The sequence below is a fragment of the Aquarana catesbeiana genome, linkage group LG09 (assembly GCF_042186555.1).
Source record: "Aquarana catesbeiana isolate 2022-GZ linkage group LG09, ASM4218655v1, whole genome shotgun sequence".
NCBI classification, from domain to species: Eukaryota; Metazoa; Chordata; class Amphibia; order Anura; family Ranidae; genus Aquarana; species Aquarana catesbeiana.
The window spans coordinates 309,219,400-309,233,499 of NC_133332.1; the positions used below are offsets into that span (position 1 = coordinate 309,219,400).

General features: G+C 43.0%; 1 protein-coding gene across 9 annotated transcripts in view; it reads left to right on the forward strand.

Moving 5' to 3' along the window:
* Positions 1-14,100, forward strand: part of F8 (coagulation factor VIII) — a 169,862-nt gene that overhangs the window by 72,217 nt on the left and 83,545 nt on the right. For 7 of the 9 annotated variants that reach the window (XR_012236114.1, XR_012236115.1, XR_012236116.1 and 4 more), the window contains exon 24: positions 1,300-1,448. The exons of the other annotated variants lie outside the window; for them this stretch is intronic. Coding sequence is in view for 4 of the 7 variants with exons in the window: in XM_073600614.1 (XP_073456715.1) it covers positions 1,300-1,448 (149 nt within the window). In the remaining 3 variants the exon portion in view is untranslated. The remainder of the gene's footprint in view (positions 1-1,299; positions 1,449-14,100) is intronic. 9 annotated transcript variants of the gene reach the window in all.

Consider the following 14,100-nt stretch of genomic DNA (forward strand, 5'->3'; position numbering starts at 1 on the left):
CGGGGAGGGGCTTGTCAGGCGCCGCTGCCGCCTATGGAGGGATCGGACGAAAACGGACAGTGTGTCAGTTTTCGTCAGATCTCACCCGATCCGATTCGCCAGCGACGGATCTGGACGTAGAGCCATACGTCTGCTTTTAGCGGATCGGACGGGGTCGGATGTCAGCGGACATGTCTCCGCTGACATCCGACGCTCCATAGGCTAACATGGATCGCCCGTTCAGGTCCGCCGTCAAAACTGACAGGCGGACCTGAACGGTCCGATCGTGTGAAAGGGGCCTGAGTCTCACTCAAGATCTTCAAACTCCAGGCCCCAATCCTGGACTATAGTCCAAAGAAAGCCAAAAACACAGCTTTCTCCACTTAGAACCGATAGCCTGGAATTTTGCATTAAGCCTTAATGCAAATTCTGTGTCATTTTCTCCTACATTTTCACAGTGGCAGGACATCACACTGTCACAAAGGGTTAATTAATACTCACAGGTCTTGCCTCCTCCCCCAGGGGCCTAGAGCTTGAAGGTTCCAAAGTGTCTTGAGTGGGGCGGAACCTTCAAGCTTGTGATTGAACACTGAAGGAGAAGCAGCAGATTAATAACCGTATTTATCCGACGCTCTGCTCTCTCTTCCTATCAGCATGCGACACAAATAGGCTCCTTTGTGTTGTTTCTCGTTTTCCCAATCTCAGCTCTGCTGTACATGGGATTGATACCAGGTCAAATCCAGGTACTTACCTTGATTGGTCTATGTCTGGAGTTTATTAATATAGCTATTTATATGATGTCCACCGCTTTACGCAGCGCTTTGCATTTTGATTGCACCTTGCATACATACACATACTATGACCAATTGAGGCAGGAGCTCAGTAACCTACCAGCATGCCTTTGACGTGGGGAGGGGGGGAACCCCCAAAGGAAACCCACAAAAGAAACCCACACAAGCACAAAGAGAACATGCAAACTCCATGATTTGGACTGAGGACCCTAGTGCTGCAAGGCAGAAGTACCAACCACTCAGCCACTATGCTACTCCACGGCTTTAAATTTGTATAGCCAGTCACCTGTGGATCAGTTACGAAATCTTAAAGAAGGAAAATGGGGTGTATGGGACTTCTCAACTTTGACTGACAATATAAGGCAGAAATAATTATCTGCTGAGGCTATGCTTTTGTAGAAGTTCCTCCATTTTAGGTAGAACCCAGCCTAGGTTTGGCTATCTTCACAAATGCCATTCAACATATGTGTAATATTTTGGTCGGTCATTTTGTATGTAAACTAGTTGTCCTTTTTGCTTTCCCCTCCAGGTTGCTCCATGCCTCTTGGTATGCAGTCCGGAGCTATCATTCCATACCAGCTGTCTGCCTCCACTTCTCTTCACTCTGTCTTCTCTTCCTGGGTTCCAAATTTGGCAAGGTTGAAGCAGCAAGGTCGAATTAATGCCTGGAGGCCACAGGTAAGTGTTCCTGGTCCTGCTCCATGATCTGTTACTGGCCTTGTTTCATTATATGGTCTGCTAAAATGGCTAGGTAGACTGTATGGGCACCATATGTGGGCACCTGACTATCTCAACTCTACGAGCTTGTTGGGACATACCATTCCAAAACCATGGCCATTGATATGGTGTTGACCTCCCTTTGCCACTGTAACATCCTCCACTCCTCCTTCCATAAGGTTCTGGAGGATGTCTGTGAGAATTTGTACCCATTTGTGAGGTCAGGTACTCATACCTCCCAACTTTGTAAGTTAAAAATGAGGGACACCATGGGACCGAAAAGAAATGCGCCTTCACTGGGACGTATCCATGGGGAGAAACCGTAGTTCTCTTTTTTTTTACGTTTTCTCTCTTAAACTGTTCCCTTCCATCACATTAACCCCCACCCCACACTTTTTTTTCCCCTTCCAGATTATCCCATGGTTTTTGGACTTCTTACCAGCTTCCAGAGGGCCTCTGTCCTGGAAGGGTAACCGATAGTAGTGACCTTCTGGGTGGCATTTGCCTATTACTAATTGCAACCATATGGACCAGTGGTCTCCAAATTGTGGCCATTTGCTTGCCCCTAGAGCACTATTTCGTCCACAACTGACACCCAGGAGGGGACACATTCCTCCCACTGACACCAATGGTGGGGCACTATTCATCCCACTGAAACCAATAGTGGGGTACCATTCCTCCCACTGACACCAGGTGGGGCACTATTCCTCAAACAGATGCCAATGATGAGATGCTATTCCTCACACTGATAGAGAGGGCCTTAATATTCCCAGTGATACCAACAATGGGGAGCTATTTTTCCACTGATGCCAACAATGGGGCACTATTACTCCCACTAAAACCAATGATGGGGAACTGTTTACTTTCACTGAGACTGGGGCATTTTCTACTCCCACTGGCCAAAGCCTGGCCCCCCAAAAGTCTGAAGGACAGTAAATTGGCCCTCTGGAAAGTTTGGAGACCCCTGGTATAGACAAAGCAAGCCGGAGTAAACACCTTTCACTTCACCCTTCATATCCTACATGTATTGTAGTCTGTTTCTAAAAGGACTTCCTACGAGGTCCAAGGAAGTGACTTCAAGTTGGTTCGCATTTCTGTATTATTCTAAATACTGTCTGTAAGATTTGATGGAATAATGTATGGCGCACTGCTTGTCGATTGATTCCATCCGATATGTCTTCTCGTGTTGCTTTTAAGATGTTTCTGACATAAATGCGCGCCATGGTGAAAATGGGCGTGACCAAGTTGTGTCTTAATATTGGGCGTGCCTTAAAGGAACGTGGTCAGCTAAAGCCTAAACCTGCATATGGTATACACTGTACATAGTCTGCAGTGCTTGTAGCCAAAACATACTCCATATTTACTGTGCTATAAATGAGAGCCTACCTTACATAAACCTAAAGGATCAATAAAAAAAAAAAACCTGCTACATATTACGTATTTAACTTTATTTCACTTATGCTCCCCCTTCTTTCCTCAAGGTTGTATAATAAGTTCCCACTGTCTTTTTTGATAAAACAATGTTATTGTCCCGATAAAACAATGTTATCTTTCTTGTGTAAACCACTAGTTATTCATACTTAACTGGACTTGTTCTGTAATTGCTGGCTGTTTAAAGGTTCTTTCAACATTAGAGAACAAGTCCAGTTGAATAAGACTCACTACTGGGTGGGTACTGGGTGATGGGATCTACTAATCCCATCACCCAGTACCAGGACAAGGCCATCCAGCGACCAGGGCAAAGATCCCAAACCGCGCTCCCCCCCCCCCCTTCCCTTAGGGTTAGTATCAGGGCACCCACGTCCCAGCAATAAACCCAATGCCCAGGGAAGCCCCCCTCTCTGCCCAGCCCTTGTCCCAGCCCTGCCATCACCCTGCATGTAATGGAGATGTACATACGTAGACTTATTTGAAGTCCAGCCTGGGTGACAACCATTCAATAAAAATAAGATATACCTGTGCTCAAATCCAAATCGCCTAACATATAAAGTATATTGAACCCATTAGGTGCTAAAGGGGTTTGACCACATGTTAACACTAAAACATCTGAATGAACCCTCTGCATACTGCTGTACACTAGTTCTAGCAAACTTAGCAAAAGTTTACATTTATTGCAATACATGTTTAAGCCGGCCAACTGCGTCAAAGTAATCCCTCTCTGGCCAGTCCCTACTCTACTCTATGCTGCTCTGCAAAGTACTTACTTTCTGATAGCATTCCTCAGTGGATATAGTGCCAATATGGGGCAAATAGGAACAAGTTGTATGAGGGCTACAGGTTCAGGTCTGATCACTGACCTGCACAGTGTAATAGAAATAAGATATTCCTGTGCTCAAATCTAAATAGCTTACACCAATGGTCTCCAAACTGCAGCCAGGGGGCCGAATGCGGCCCTTTGCATACCTTTATCTGGCTCTTGGGGCAATATTCCTCCCACTGATATGAGGCACTATTCCTTCTACTGACACCAACTATGGGTCAATAATGGTTCCTGCACTGACACCAATACCAACAGTGGGGCACTATTCTTCCCACTAATACCAATAATGGGGCACTGTTCCTTTCACTTACAGCAACCATGGGGCACTATTCCTCCCACTGACACCAATGATAGGGCACTAATATTTCCCCTAATACCAAGGATAGGACATTGTTTACTTCCGCTGATGCCAGGACATTTTCGACTCCCCAAAGTCTGAAAGACCGTGAACTGGTCTTTGTTTAGAAAGTTTGGAGACCCCTGGCTAAGACATGTATAATTTACCCATCAGGTGCTAAAGGGGCATGACTGCATGTTAACAATAAAAGTTCTGAATGGACCCTATGCACTTCTATGCACCCTTTCTAGCCAACTTTGCAAAAAACAGGGATTTTTAGTTCACATACATTGCAATACATGTTTAACTGCTTCCCGCCTGGGCCATTGTGAAATGATGCCCAAGCAGGAGCCCTATTGTTCTGGGTGGACATCATATGATATCCACCCCAGAACGCGCCTCACATGGGCCCGGCGGGCCACGCACTGGCACGATCTGTCACCTGCTGTGTCCACCGGACACCGTAGATGACTGATCAGTATACCGGCCCACTGCCAGTACCATGTAATCGCTGTGACCAATCACAGCGAGCGAGTTTGTTATGTTATGTAATGTTAGGAGCAAATCGCTCCTTCACCCCTGTCCCCATGCTTCGGGATATATGCTCTTTTTTTAACTGTGGTGGTAAAATCACCTCCGACAGCGCTGGAGTCACGGCTTTACGTATCGTGGGAGCAAACGCTGTTGCTGTCAAGATAAATAAATCAGTGCTGCAGCTGAATGGCGTACCTGCTAAGCAAATGATGGTTAACAATAAAACAAAGCAACATTACAGTATAACAGTAAGACATACCATACCTGCAAAGCAAATACAATAAAACATAGTAAAAATAAAACAGAGAGAACAATAGATATAGAACAATAGTGAGCGAACAATAGAGAGGACAGTAGAGAGGACAGTAGAGAGCGAACATAAGAGAGAGAACAATAGAGATAGAGAAGAAAAATAAAACCACAACTATTTTTGGCTTTTTTATTTTATATTTTTTTTGCGTTTTTGTGTGTTTTTTTTTTTTCACTTTTATAAAACCTGTAAACTGAACATAGCAGATTAGGGTCTCTCAAAATGTAATGGCCATCTCATCCTTACATCTGTAAACCCCCTGGGAGAAGTGCTCTCCCAGAGGGTTACCTTGCAGACGCACTCCCGAGTCCAGCATTTGCGTCTATAGACAAATAAAGCCGGACTCGGGCCCCGCCCACCGCGTCATTGGATTTGATTGACAGCAGCAGGAGCCAATGGCTGCGCTGCTATCAATGTATCCCACCAAGAGCCAAGAACCCGAGGCAGAGAGAAAGAGCGCATCTCTGCAGAGGGGAACGGCTTAGGTGAGTAAAACGGGGGGCTAGGGGGCCGGTCAGTGTCAGAAGTTTTTTCACCTTAATGCATAGGATGCATTAAGGTGAAAAAACACGAGGGTTTACAACCCCTTTAAATATAGTGCCTGGGGGGTCCCCTTAGTCTGCTTGTAAAGTGGCGCATCTGTACCATGTATAGAACCTGCTGCAGCAAAACTGACATATATAAAGAATGTGGGTTCCATTCACAAAGCGGTATTTTAATTTTCGTTGAAATTTGTTTTGTTTAATTTCGTTTATTCGTTTTCAAACTAATTCCAAAATATTCTGAATGATTCAAATTCGGATCGGTCGAAAAATGATCGACCGATCCAAATTCTGTGTGAAGAATAGCTGGTTGTTAAGGAGCGGGCTGGGAAGCCTACCACTGCCTCCTTCACAATCGATAACTCATCAGCTGTCAATGTGAAATGTATACAAAAGAATGCCGGCAATGAAGAAACACAGCATGGCCCCCCCCCCATATCCATTCCTGGTCTGGTATGGATTTTAAGGGGAACACCACGCTGTTTTTTCTGCATTTTTTTTATTGCCGGCATTCTTTCGTATACATTTGACATTGACAGCTGAGGAGTCATCGGTTGTTAAGGAGGCCCCCCAAAATCCATACCAGACCTATATCCATCCAGGCATGCAGCCTGGCGGGCCCGGAAAGGGCCAGGGGACAAGCAAGCACCCCCCTCCCCTCCTGAACCATACCAGACCCTCCCTGCCTCAAAGCACCCCTTCATGTTTGGGGCATGGGGCCTGGTATGGTTCAGGAGGGTGGTGCTGAGTCATCGGTTGTTAAGGACACGGCGGCTGGCTTCCTGGCCCAATCCTTAACAACCAGCTATTCTTCACACAGAATTTGGATCGGTCGATCATTTTTCTATAGATCTGAATTAGAATATTTCCAAACACTTCCCCAATTGGAAAATTATTTATTCCAGTCCCCCTACGGCAACGTTTTTACTCCATGGATTTTACAATCCACAATGTCACCCAGAGGAAAAAGTTCCTCTGTCCCCCTCCCACAGCATCTCTCTGTCCCCCACCCATGGCGTCCCATGGCATTCTTCTGTCCCCCACCCATGGCGTCCCTCTGTCCCACAGCATTCCTCTGTCCCATATCATCCCTCTGTCCCCTTGTCCCCTTTTTTACTCTTTGGATCTACAAACCACAGTCTCGTCCAGAGAAAGGCGAAAACCCTTCTGAGGCATAGCCCCAATAGGAAAAAAAGTCCCTCTGTCCCCCTCCCACAGCGTCTCTCTGTCCCCCACCCATGGTGTCCCTCTGTCCCACAGCATCCCTCTGTCCCCCTCCCATGGCGTCCCTCTGTCCCCTTCCCACGGCGTCCCTCTGTCCCCCTCCCACAGGGTTTCCTCTGTCCCCTTCCAATGGCGTCCCCCTGTCCCCCTCCCACGGCATCCCTCTGTCCCCTTCCCACGGCGTCCCTCTGTCCCCTTCCCACGGCGTCCCTCTGTCCCCTTCCCACGGCGTCCCTCTGTCCCCTTCCCACGGCGTCCCTCTGTCCCCTTCCCACAGCGTCTCCTCTGTCCCCTTCCCACGGCGTCTGCTCTGTCCCCTTCCCACTGCGTCTCTTCTGTCCCCTTCCCACGGCGTCTCCTCTGTCCCCTTCCCACGGCGTCTCCTCTGTCCCCTTCCCACGGCGTCTCCGCTGTCCCCTTCCAATGGCGTCCCTCTGTCCCCCTCCCACGGCATCCCTCTTTCCTCATTCCATAGCGTCCCTCTGTCTTCCTCCCTCTGTCCTCATCCCACAGCTTCCCTCTGTTTTCTTCCCATGGCGTCCCTCCGAAAAAAACATTTCCCCTCTGAGTAGACCCCCCCCTATTCCAAATCCCCCCCTTTCGCTCAGTTTTTGGTCTTAGAGCCAGTGGGGGACAGCTGCAGCATCAGACTGAAGCTGCAGCCATTTAGGTGAGAATGTATGTTTTTTACACTTCTCCTTTAATTGAAAAGTGATAACGGGCTTTGGGAAGTAGGCCCTGCCATATAGAGAGGGGAAAAAAGAGCCTAGTGTCATCAGCCTCAGGCACTACCAGAACAGTCTCTACCTCTTTCTCTTTTTATTAAATTTACCACCAGACCATTTTTTAGGCTTTGATGGTTGCCCATGCATCTTCTGAGCCTTAGGCTGTGGCTGCACTTTGGGTTTCGCTATGGGCGGATGTTTTGGTGGGACTTTAGGTCTCTGTGGAGGTTGACGCCCTGGTGAATGTCCAGATGGAGCTGGAGGCCTCATTGGTACATGACCTCCCGGTGCAGCTGGTCGTCTTGGAGGGACTTGAGGTCCGTGTCGAGCTGGAGGGCCCATTGGGATTTGACCTCTTGGTGCAGCTGGTCGCACCGGAGGAACTTGAGGTCCGTGTCGAGCTGGAGGGCCCATTGGCATTTGCCCTTTTGGTGCAGCTTGTCGCACCGGAGGAACTTGAGGTCTATGTGGAGCTGGAGGCCTCATTGGCACTTGACCTCTTGGTGCAGCTGGTCGCCCCGGTGGAACTTGAGCTCCGTGTGGAGCTGGAGGCCTCATTGGTACTTGACCTCCCGGTGCAGCTGGTCGCACCGGGGGAACTTGAGCGCCGTGTGGAGCTGGAGGCCTCCCTGGCACTTGACCTCCCTGTGCAACTGGTCGCACCGGCGGAACTTGAGGTCCATGGGGAGCTGGAGGTCTCATTGGCACTTGACCTCCCGCTGCAGCTGGTCGCACCGGTGGAACCTGAGCGCCGTGTGGAGCTGGAGGCCTCGCTGGCCCTTGAGCTCCCGATGAAGCTGGATGCTTCGGCGGCACTTGAGGTTCTAAGAGCCCTCTTCCATCAGGTGAGTGATGTTTAGTCTTGCCTGACTGATCATACTCTTCTACCTCTGGATTCTCGGGGTCCGGGTTGTCCTTTGATCTTCCTCTTGCTAATAGTGACGGTAGCAAGTTGGAGAAAAATCCACCCGATCTGGTCTCCTCTGCCTGATAATCAGCGCCACCCCCATCTGCCTGATAATCAGCGCCACCCCCATCTGCCTGATAAGCAGCGCCGCCCCCATCTGCCTGATAAGCAGCGCCACCGTCGTCTGTCTGATAAGCATCAGTGTCCTTGGTCCCATATGCTTGTGGAGACCAAGGACTGTCGACGATGACTTCCTCCAGGTCTACAGGATCTATATTGTTGGGATTGTATCCTGCTGACATGAGTTTTATTAAAATCCTATCCAACGCCAACTCTTGCGCAGGACTGTAAAAAAGAAAAGAAATGGTTAAAAACGTCATCATTGGGTAAGCGCTAATATTATAATACATGGGAAACATCATGTTTTTCTTAAAGTGTATATAATCCCTAACAATGTTCTTCTTTTATTTGCACCATTTTGGTCTGTTAATAACACAGTTGGGGGCATTTTGTTATATCTGTTCGATATCTACAAAAATATACCTATTTATCCTGCCAGAAATATTGTAAGCTTAAAGCTTCCTGTACTGCGCTCTTATCAGTTACATTGTTCCTGGCTGTCTATGTGGACTATAGAACACCTTCCCTGTTTTATGGAGTCCTGTTCTAGGGTGACAACGCTGTTCCTCCATAAATACAGTGGAGGTGTAGGCATGGCCACCCTAACACAAAAGGTGTGTTATTGGCCGGGTCACCAATGAAATATTAAGGGGGGAAAAAAAGTCTGCTGCTAATTACAATTACAAATGGGTGGATGAATGTCACAAGCCATTCGCCCAACTATCACAAATTTGGACCATATTTTGCTCAATATCTTAACTTTCTATGATCGTCAGCTCCATCTAGTGTCCATAATGTGGTATTTTCCTGATTGACCTATTTCAGGTTTTTTTAAAAAAAAAAGCACTATGGCCAAAAGATGGAGCTGATGATCATAGGAAATCAGCATATTAAGCAAAACATAGCCACAATTCCGGATGGCTGGGTGAATGCTTGTGACGTTCATCTACCACATTTTTTTATAAATAGGCCCCATAGTGTGGTTAACCTGTCTCAGGAAGTGCTGTCACCGGCAGGGTTCATTGACAGCCGCCTGGACCTTTTAATAGCTGAGACTGGGGCTTCCAGTAACGGTCGTTTGTTCTGGACAGCTTGGTCCGTTGCAGGAATAATGAGTCACTGGCAGGATCACCAGGAAAGACCCTTTGCCAAAGACTCCCTCAAAAAAAAAAAAAAATTGCTTGACAACTATGTATACATGGTACCAACGTGCCGAAAAATTGTTTTGGGATTTTACATACACTTTGGGGTCTATTTATAAATGTTTACACCCAAGATTCAACAACTTTCACCCAGGATCCGCCGCACATTTCTCCCAATTGGAAAAATAGGGGAAATTCCTGTGGCAACTTTTATAAATAGACCCCCACGATTCTAGGTTAGTAATTTCTGTAAATACCAAAGAACACTTACCAGACACGCATTATTATACAGCAGCTGGGTATCAGCAGGAGTAACATCAGGACGAGGCTCCCCAAGATGATTAACGCCATGATGTATCTGACCGACATTTCTAAAGGAAGAGAGAGAAAAAATATTATTAAAGCTAAAGGAACCAATCAGCATCAGCCATCCAAAAAAAAAGACGTCTGAATTATTATTAATTCAATAATAATAATAATTATAAATAATAATAATCATAATTATTAATAATAATAATTATGATTATGATTATATATAATAATTATAATAATAATTATTATGATTATTATATATAATTATTATAATAATAATAATAATAAATTATGAATGATTGCTTTGGAAGGATCTCATTGCACGTTGGAGCCTTTTGGGGCCTTCAGAACGTCTTGAGCCATGAGTCTTCCTTGGAAGTGACAACAATTTACTTACTGGTTGGTTGTGATGAGGATTCTATCCCATCTGACGGAACGTCATTTTTCCCACCCGACGCAACGTCATTTTTCCCGCCCGGCGGAAATTTACTTCTCTCAGCTGGCTGAACGTCATCTGTCCCGCCAGCTGGATCATAATTCGTTAATGCATGGCCATCTGGATAATCACCTATAAACATAAAGTAATAAGAAATCATTAGCAAACATGGGACTTATTGATCTATATTTTAGAATTTCAAACATTTAACCCCCCCCAAAAAAAAAAAACTAAAAGTATTTCCATTTCTGTCTGTGTTGCTGTTGGAGAGTTCCCCTCACATCCTGTTAGAATAAATGTCAGCAGGACAGGAAGTGATGGGAAATCTCTCTAAGGGAGTTCTAGATACTAGTAAATGCCTGACCAGGGGGTTCCAGTCCTTTCCCACTCCATCGACCATTTAATGGCTGAAACTGAAAGTTCCTGTAACTGCCACTTCGGACAGCTTGGCCCATTACAGGACTAATGAGCCCACTGGCAGGATTAATAAATAATAAAAGTATGTTATAGGGTAGGAACTAGAAAAAAAATGCGCCAATTTCTAAACGCCTACTTAATTAGCTCTTGATTAATAAAAACTGGGACATGTCGGGTTGTTAATTTGTCGCATGGCGGGGCTCTAGATTTCAGCGTTTTCGCACTGCATGTGCCAACGTTTTGAAAATGGATCTTCAACATTCTTATATTTTTTCACCACTCTGGCCACGGTGTATATTAGAACTGTTTTTAAATTAATTTAATTAATTAATTAGCGCACGTGCTTTATTTATTTTTTTGGCGCTTACGATTGGACGTTTATAGAGACTGTCACATGTCACTGTTCATGTGATTTGGCGCGGCTGGAGCGGCAACACATAGAAACCTGTTTGATTGGTTGGTGCTCGGAAAAAAATGCGACAATATTTACACAGAAAAGTTTAATTCCTCCGATTTAGGAATGCTGTGTTTGTGCTAGTGACAGACTACAGTATATATATATGCCTGTATATGTGTGTATATGTATACATATATATATATATATATATATATATATATATATATACATATATATACATATATACATTATTTATTTATTATTATTATTCTTTTAATTAATAATATATATATATATATATATATATATATATATATATATATATATATATATATATATATATGTTATATCATATACACTGTGTATAAATAATGTGTATATATACACTGTATATTTATATACACACCCACAGACTTCTATGTGGAGAGGGGGGATGGTAAACATATTTACAAATCCTGATTTTCAGCCATTAAATGGTTAAATTCAAACCTCTCTGGATTTAAAAAATAACTGTCAATTTTTTTTTCCCACAAGCTGAAAACAGCTGGTGATTTAGGACTGTGAATTACAAGTGTAGAAGGTCATTTTGCTGCAATGTAATTATATATGTCTGATCCCTTCTAATAAAAGAATAAGATAAACTCACCATGTGACCATACATCGTCAGTACTGGCCGTTCTGATAAGAACGGCTAAAAAAACTACAGTGAAAAACACGTAATTTCGCATTTTTTTGCTCCCAATAACAAAATAGATGTGCACTCTCCTCTCTCCTCGTGTCATCTGACGCTGGCAGCCTGCAGCACTGTTTATAAGGCTGAGCCAGAGTGTGCCACTATGATGTCATCAGTCACATGTTCTAACTGCCAGGTTGCTATGGCAACAGGGCATGACTGCACTAACTGCTGGGATGTGAGGATTTGAAAAAAAAACTGACAATAACTCTATGGATATAATTGCCTTAATGTTTAACAACACCAATATCTGATGGATTGTTGTTGGTATCTGGGAGCTATTATTGATATTGAAGGGATATGAGGGGGGAACGAATAAATAATGAATTATTCATTCATAAAATGTTAAATATTGAATTCTTAATTATTGAAATAATATGTAGGATTGTTAATTAGTAAAATAATATAGAGGTAATTGTTTATAAAATAAGAATAAATATTGAATTGTTAATTATTTAAATAATACTTGGGATTGTTAATTAGTAAAATAATAATACAGGGGTAATCGCTTATAAACTAAGAATATATATTGAATTGTTAATTATTTAAATAATACTTGGGATTTTTAATCAGTATTGATAAATAATAATTGACAAATAATAAATTGTTATTTAGTAAAATAATAATACAGAGGTAATTGTTAATAAATACAAATGAATAATTCATAAAAAAATAATAATAATACGTAATCCTTAATAAATAGTAATATATATTGTTCATTAATAAAGAATTCATTGTTAATTAATAAAACCATTAACAAATAATGAATGGTTCTTGTTCAGTTTTTAAAAAATAAATGTTTTTGCATGTCATGGAAACCAAAATGCAGAATGACGGGATGTGATTTCCACCTTGGAATAATAAAAATCAGGGTTGCTTTATTTTGAGATGAGGAATGCAATAAAGGGAGAGTTTTGTGTGTGTGTGTGGGGGGGGGGGACACCAGGAATAGCCCCCATTATAATGGAACATGTGGAGGCTGCACCATCATATAATAAAGTCCTCCATTCCCTATGTACAGTGTCAGACGTTATTCATTCATAAAATACTAAATATTGAATTATTAAACATAATTCATATAATTGTTAATTAGTCAAATAATAATACATAGGTATTGTTCATAAAAATAATACAAAATAATGAATTGTTAGTTCTTAAAATAATACACAGCAAATAATAAATTAAATGTAATAAAAAATAATAGGCAGAAGAAAAAAATAAATAATGAACGGTTAATTAGTAAAATAATAACACAGAGGTAATTAATAAAATACTCATAAATAATGAATTGTTAATTCATTTTAAAAAAATCCTTATTAAATAGTAATACATATTATTAATTAATAAAGAATTCATTGTTAATTAAATCATCCCCATTGCGTCACGCATTGACATGCATGTCTTGGGGAAGGGGGGGTGGCTACCTCCCTGTTAGAGGAAGTGAAAAAAAAAATAATATTTTTGCTACAGTGTAATTAAATATCTGATTAAAATTCATAACCTGGGGACTATAAGTTCTTAAAATGTAACTATATATCCTGTATAATATTTTTAAATTCAAACCTCTCTGGATTTAAAAAATAACTGTCATTTTTTTTTCCACAAGCTGAAAACAGCTGGTGATTTAGGACAGTGAACTACAAGTGTAGAAGGTAATTTTGCTGCAATGTAATTATATATGTCTGATCCCTTCTAATAAATGAATAAGATAAACTCACCATGTGACCATGCATCTTCAGTCCTGGCTGTTCTGATAAGAACAGCTAAAAAAACGCAAGCAAAAAACACGTAGTTTCTCATTTTTTTGCTCCCAATATCAAAATAGATGCGCACTCTCCTCTCTCCTCGTGTCATCTGACGCTGGCAGCCTGCAGCACTGTTTATAAGGCTGAGCCAGAGTGTGCCACTATGATGTCATCAGTCACATGTTCTAACTGCCAGGTTGCTATGGCAACAGGGCATGACTGCACTTGCAGCACTGTTTATAAGGCTGAGCCAGAGTGTGCCACTATGATGTCATCAGTCACATGTTCTAACTGCCAGGTTGCAATGGCAACAGGGCATGACTACACTAACTGCTGGGATGTGAGGATTTGAAAAAAAAACTGACAATAACTCTATGGATATAATTGCCTTAATGCTTAACAACACCAATATCTGATGGATTGTTGTTGGTATCTGGGAGCTATTATTGATATTGAAGGGATATGAGGGGGG